We start from the raw sequence: 7,144 nt of genomic DNA, 5'->3' as shown, positions 1-7,144 counted from the left end.
GGATAAACAGGGACAACTGGAGACAAAACAATATTTTAGGATCTCCAGATGGACTTTAGTTATTTTCAGTTATGTGGAAAAATAAAACTATAAATCTGCCAATGTATAGGATCAAAGTGTATTGAGAACATAAAAGCATGATTTCTTTATCTATTAAACTGATTCAGCATCTAGTTTGCTGTGTCCATCTCATGTGCTGTTGAATGGTGTCCGAAGAAGGGACTCTCCTGAAAGCTCTTGGTGCAGCACACCCCCAGTGAGCCGAACGGGAGGTACTTCAAGACGTTTCCAGTCCCCTCCGTTTCAAGTTGCAAAGATGTCAGGTGAGGGGACAGTGTCCGGGGTAGTCATGGGGCATAACACTACAAAATCTCAGCAATTCCATCATGAAATGCTGATGGTATTGTTAAAGAGCAAGGCTGTCGCCTTAATCCCCAGAAAGTGACTCATCTGTTATGGATTGGACGTAATTGTCTGTGGTGTCCAGAGACTGGATCCTGTGAGATCTGAGATCGGCACAAAGTCGGTCAGAAATTGCAGCAGGCGCAAAAGGAGCAGCACGATGTTTCCCCTGATGACATCATTACCTGGCGAATTTTATGTGCTGCTCTGCGTTCTCTTCGACCGAGTGCTAAATCAGACTCCTGGAGGGACAGTTTGTCCAATGAGCCAGCTCCGAACCTGATGGAATTACAGGATACTGATGGAACTGATTTAAAAGCACCCAATTCTGAACATATTTATGCTATGGTTCCATGTGATATTGAAAACAGAGATAGCAGGTCGAAACCTGATGTTAAAAAAGGCAGAGCTGCTTCAGCTCAATGATGATGACCCACCTTCAGATCTCTTTGATCCTGGCTTTGTTGATGCTGAGCAGGAGCCTGACTTGTACCCTGTAAGGGGGGTACTTTTGAATTAGATGATCAATGGAGCATAGAGGCATGAGAAAGAAATTCTATTAGGATGTGCAACCAGCCTGAGTATTGTAAAATGTAACTTCATGGCACAAGTTAACTGAAAGGTCCATTGTGTTTTTTAGCAAGTGTATTAGGGAGGGTTTGAACCATACTGTATCTTGAAAACCATGACACCATTGCAAGCTCAACAAAACTGATATTTATTACCAAAAGGTGACCAACAAAACGAACAAACCCAAAAGGAAGGAAGGGGGAGAGAAATAAGCCCCCAGCACGACCTCCCCAGTTCCCCAGCTGTTGCCCCTAAAGTTATCTTACCGACCTAGCATACCTGTAATTACCCACAGCAGAAGCTGCATCCTTGGAGAGTCAGTAAGTTCACAAACTGGCAGGCGTCCCAGCCAAAAGGCAACGTTGTCCTTGGTGTGAAGCTTGCTCCCTCCAAGAAAGAGCCATCTGCTTTTACACAATTAACTGAGTGACCTCAACCTGGGCAGGAGTGATCATCACTGCCCAGCCAGAGGCTCTCCATCCCACCCCCTTGGTTATGTCAGTGCATCTCTTCTGCGCACGCGTGGCTTTCCCTGTGCCTGCGTACTGTACTTGGGGGTCTTTACCAAATGAGTCTGGGGGCGTCCTTCATCCTCCTCCTCCTCAATCTCTCCCTCAAGCGACCTTGGAGGACAATTAGCCAATCACAGAACACCAATTAAAACAGTTTATACAAGAAGCTCTCTCTCCAAGGACGAGGTACCCGTCTATCAGTGCTTGTTTTCTCAAAACTTGGCAGGGAAAGAACAAAACTTTTCCAGTTGTCTGGGCCAAACACAGACCAAAAGTATCAGCATATATTCACCCTGGTACACATGGCAACCACCATTCATTCCCATTGCTATGGTCGGTTACTATGGCAACCATCATACATTCCTGTTGCTACAGTCAGTTACCATGGCAACAATCACACATTTCCCTTGGTACGGTCAGTTACCATGGCAACCATCAGAAATTCCCATTGCTGCAGTCGGTTACTATAGCAACTATCATACTACCCACTGGTACAGTGAGTTACTATGGCAACCATCATACATTCCCATTGCTGCAGTCGGATACTGTAGCAACCAGCATAATTCCCACTGCTGCATTCAGTTACCATGGCAACCAGCATACATTTCCGTTGCTACAGTCAGTTACCATGGCAAACATCATAGAGTCACATTGCTATGATCAGTTACCATGGCAACCATCATAGACTCGAGTTGCTTCGGTCAGTTACCATGGAACCATAATGAATTCCTGTTGCTACAGTCAGTTACCATGGCAACCATCATACATTCCCGTTGCTACGGTCGGTTACCATGGAAACCATCATACATTCCCTTTGCTATGGTCGGTTACCATGGCAACCATCATGCATTGCCATTGCTACTGTCAGTTACCATGGCAACCATCATACATTCCTGTTTCTATGGACAGCTACCATGGAAACCATCATACGTTCCCATTGCTACGGTTTGTTACCATGGAAACCATTATACAGTCCCATTGCTATGGTCGGTTGCCATGGCAACCACCACACATTACTAGCTCTATTGTCAGTTACTATGGCAACCTCTTGGTTCCTCATGGAGACAAGCAGATGCAGATGACTTGGGGCTGCAGCTCCTCCTGCCTGTGCCCCACACGCAGGGCATTGGGGCCTGTCTGGCTGCAGCCCCTCAGCGGGGGCACCGGGGGTAAGAACAGACTTGCAGTGGGGAAAGCTGCTCTGAAAGCCCCGAGAGCTGGGGTGTGCAGGGGCTTTGCTGACAATGGCCTTGGGGGTGGACGTGCTGGGACTCAGGCCCAGGGGGAAAATCACAGGCCTGATCCCTGAGGAGATCAGCACATGCTGCTGAAATGCTGGGGGAGAACAGAGCCAGCAGAGGGAGGAAACAAGTGTGGACAGCCTGGGCTGATGTGCTTTGGACTCGTGCCTGGCCCGGCCTTGGCTGGGCAGAGAAGGGACAGCCTTTGTGTCCCTGCAGGGCTGGGATTCACTCCCTGCCCCAGAGGCACCCAATGTGTCTGAGAAGCCCTGGGTGGTGCCTGTCCCACAACTGCTGGAATGGGGACGGGCTTCCTGCACAGGCCCTGTGCTGTCCATGGCAGCTGCTGCACTTGCGCTGGAGAGCCCTGGCACCTCCCCTGGCACTACAAACCCCTCTTTGGCTATTCAGTCCAGGCTCAGCTGCCCTGAATTAGGTTCAGCAGAGAAGGAATGTCCAGGAGACAACTGCCATTGTACTCTGAGGACATGTAGAAAACACCCTGATAAAGACCAGGAGAGAGACCTCTCTCCCTGTGCAACCTGACTCCATTTGGTCACCTGAACACCTCTAGGGGCTGCCCTGGACAGAAGGAACAGTGACAGGTTCCCCTGTCCTACATGTGGGCACCTTCTGCCACTGAAGTTGGCCAAAGCAATGTCCCAGCAGCCTCCAAGAAGATCCCACAGCTGCTGCCCTGTCCCTAGGAACTGCTCCATTGGAGCCTGCAGTTCCCAGCAGGAATCTTGGTCACCTCTGGCCCCTCAGAAGGAACCAGGGCTTTGTGTCCCAGCAGATAACTCCTGGCTTTGGTCTTCCTTCATTCCCATGGGAGCTGGGACAAGGAGTCACCTGCAGGGGCCTGTTTTGGGCCCACTGAAGTGGGGCAGGAGGAATCCCAGCCCATGGGGGTTGTGGAGGGAGCTGAGTGTCCTTGTGGCCCCAGGTCTGCAGAGCCACAAGGAGACACCTCTGTTGACTCAGCTGAGTCCCTTCCCTCAGTGCAGGTGAAGGAGATCCCTCCTGGGCACTGTCTGGGTTTCCTGTCTAATGATGGGACATGAAAAGGGGCCTCTTGAACTTAACTCTGTGTCTTTTTGGAGAAATGACAGTGCTGAAAGAAGTGTGTGTGCCCAGGTGAGAGAAGGAACATCATGATTTCCTTCAGCTGTGTGCCAGCAGGTTCCCCTGGAGCCCCAGGGACAGCTGGAGGGAGCCCAGAGGGGCAGAGCAAGGGCTGCCTGGGGCTGTTGCTGTGCTGCTGAGCTGGGCCGGCCTCCTGGCACACAGGGAGCTCCTGGCAACCAAGAAGAGCTTCAAAACACAGCTCTGCTGGTGAGCAGCTCCTCTGCACAGCCCAGCAGGGCTGAGGGCACTGTCTGCAGCACCCAGGGCACAGGAGAGAAGGCAGAGAGATGAGAGGCAGCCTGGGCTGGGAGGTGACTGAGCTCTAACTATACGAGAAACATTCCCAGGATTTGAATGAAGAATTCTCTGGCTGTAGGAAAGTTCAACTTGCCTTCCTGGAGGCATCTCCTAAAGCTGGCCCATCCCACAGCTTCTAGGATCTTTCAGCAGGACTCTCCCAGTTGCTGCAGTGCAGAGGAAGTGTCCATATGGCAGAGCAGGGCAGGAGCTGCAGGCAGCAAGGGCAGAGAGGAGAAGGGAGCAGGAGGTTGAAGGGATCCTGGGGTGGGAGGACAGGGCAGAGCTGCTCAGGGCAGGAACCTTGCCAGCCCTTTGCCACGCTCAGGCTCTGGCTGCAGAGCAGTGCAGGGGAGTTCCTGCAAGTGCCTCTCCCAGCTGCCAAATGCCCCCAGTGGCAGGAGCTGTCAGGATGGCTCTGCTGGATTTCCTGGGGTGCAGCAGGAGAAGCTGCTGCAGAGCAGGACTTGCTGCTGCCCCATCAGAGGCCCAGGGCAAGAAGGTTCCCTGTGCCAGGGCTGGCTGTGGGCTGGGAAGGTGGGGGTGCAGCCAGGGGTGCCCAGGGCTGTGGTGCAGAGCAGGGTCCTGCCCCCAGGGCTCTGTGTGCTGGGGCAGGGACTCTGCTGCCTGCCAGGGGCAGCTCTCAGCCCGGCCAAGGAGCTGCCACGGGGCTGGGGAAGAAGGGCTGAGGGGAAGGAACAACTCCTGGGAGGGCAGAGCAGGGCAGAGTCCTTCTGATCTCCACAGTGTGCTGCGGGGATGAGGGCTGGTCACAGCTCCAGATCTAAGCAGGAAATTTCCCAGAAGGTATTTGCAAGAGGCACAGACAGGCTGGGGGTACCTTAAAGAGAATGAACCAGTTCTTCCGGTGTTATACTCTGGGTTTTCTGGGTGCTGACTGACACAGGGAAATCAATCTCTGAGTACAGGAGGAGACACTGAACCTTGAGCTGTTAGATTAGAGGGGATAGAACCTGAGAGTATCAGATATCAAAACTGTCCTATAGAAGCATCAGTGTCACTTTTCCAGCCTTCCCAGGGTTGCTCTGACATTGCCATCAGAGCCTGCCCAGGCAGAGATGCCCCTGGGCAGTGCCCTGTGCTGCTGGGAGGGCTCTGCAGGGCAGAGCTGAGCCCCCAGGGCTGGGCTGGGCTCTGGCAGCACTGGCAGGGCCCAGCCCTGGGCCCAGGGAAGCAGCTGCTGGCAGGGACAGCTCCAGGCACCAGAGCCCTGGGCAGGGAGTGGGGGGCACGTGCCCCCAAGGCCTGGGGGAGGGGGCATTCAGGCATCTCTGGGGGCCCTTCCCTGCAGCTCTGCTGGGCACTGTGTGCTGGGCAAGGAGCTGCCTCTGCCTGGAGAACATCTCCCCTGTGGGACCCTGTCCTTTCTGCTGGGCCTGTGCTGCTGGGCTTGGAGCTGCCCCCAGCAAGGCCCAACTCTGCCTGGGCAGGATCCTGGGCAGTGCTGAGCCTTCCCTTGGGGGTGGGCACTCTCCTGTCCCAGCCCTTGGCTTCTCTGCGGGAGGGCTCCTGTCCTGCTCTGTCCAGCACAACTACAGTGCTGGCCTGGAAGGACACGTTTAACTCCTTGGCAGCACATGGCCAGAGCTCCTGCCACACAGAACCCTCTGCCAGCACACATTAGAGAGAAAAATTTGATTTAATCTTGAAATGAATTGTATTGAAATCTGCAGAGATATTGTCAGAGGCGTCTGTCTTAACTCTACCCTATGGCTTCCTTTTCTGAGCAGACCCTGTGCTAAGAATCAGCAAATGTCCAACAGCAGCTCCCTCACCCATTTCCTCCTCCTGGCATTCGCAGACAGGTGGGAGCTGCAGCTCCTGCATTTCTGGCTCTTCCTGGGCATCTCTCTGGCTGCCCTCCTGGCCAGCGGCCTCATCCTCAGCGCCGTAGCCTGCAACCACCACCTGCACACCCCCATGGGCTTCTTCCTGCTCAACCTCTCCCTCACAGACCTGGGCTGCATCTGCACCACTGTCCCCAAAGCCATGCACAATTCCCTCCATAACACCACAACCATCTCCTACATGGGATGTGCTGCACAGGTCTTTTTCTTTAACTGTTTTATGTCAGCAGAGTTTTCCCTCCTCACCATCATGTGCTACGACCGCTACGTTGCCATCTGCAAACCCCTGCACTACGGGACCCTCCTGGGCAGCAGAGCTTGTGCCCACATGGCAGCAGCTGCCTGGGCCACTGGGTTTCTCAATGCTCTGCTGCACACGGCTAATACATTTTCCCTGCCCCTGTGCCAGGGCAATGCCCTGGGCCAGTTCTTCTGTGAACTCCCACACATCCTCAAGCTCTCCTGCTCACACTCAGGCTACTGCAGGGAAATTGGGCTCATTGGGGTTGGTTCCTGTTTAGCTTTTGGTTGTTTTGTTTTCATTGTTTTCTCCTATGTGCAGATCTTCAGGGCTGTGCTGAGGATCCCCTCTGAGCAGGGAAGGCACAAAGCCTTTTCCACCTGCCTCCCTCACCTGACTGTGGTCTCCCTGTTTCTCAGCACTGGCATATTTGCCTACCTGAAGCCCCCCTCCATCTCCTCCCCATCCCTGGATCTTGCCCTGTCAGTTCTGTACTCAGTGGTGCCTCCAGCACTGAACCCCCTCATCTACAGCCTCAGGTACCAGGAGCTTAGGGACGCTCTGAGGAAAATGATCACTGGATGTTTTTCAGAAGCAAAAATGTTTCTGTTTTCTGCTCCATAGGATTCAGAATGGACAGCCCAGCCTTCCTTCTCAGGTTTCTTACGGTAATAATTTGTGGGAGTTGTTCTCTTTTTTCTTGCAATATTGTTTTCTAAAAAAAAAAATTTATTCTTCATACCCTTTCTAATTCATTGTCTGCTATTGAATTAGATTCTGATACTGTCTAAATGAGGAATTGTAATTTATGCATTTCAAAAAACCTAATTTTCTTGCAGAAAATTTTTGGGTGAAATCCTTCCTCTGGTACCTTTGAAGCAGCAG

The 7,144-nt window shown here is 52.7% G+C and overlaps 1 protein-coding gene across 1 annotated transcript; it reads left to right on the top strand.

Moving 5' to 3' along the window:
* The first annotated feature begins 5,861 nt into the window (after positions 1-5,861).
* Positions 5,862-6,883, top strand: LOC113980933 (olfactory receptor 14I1-like). The gene has a single exon (XM_027708154.1). The coding sequence runs from the start codon at positions 5,924-5,926 to the stop codon at positions 6,881-6,883; it is 960 nt and encodes a 319-aa protein (XP_027563955.1). The 5' UTR covers positions 5,862-5,923.
* The last annotated feature ends 261 nt before the right edge of the window (positions 6,884-7,144 follow it).

This window comes from Neopelma chrysocephalum, unplaced genomic scaffold, assembly GCF_003984885.1.
Source record: "Neopelma chrysocephalum unplaced genomic scaffold, ASM398488v2 Primary Assembly neopelma1_95683, whole genome shotgun sequence".
Lineage (NCBI taxonomy): Eukaryota > Metazoa > Chordata > Aves > Passeriformes > Pipridae > Neopelma > Neopelma chrysocephalum.
Note: the sequence above shows the minus strand (reverse complement) of the source record. Positions and strands in the feature narration are given on the sequence as shown.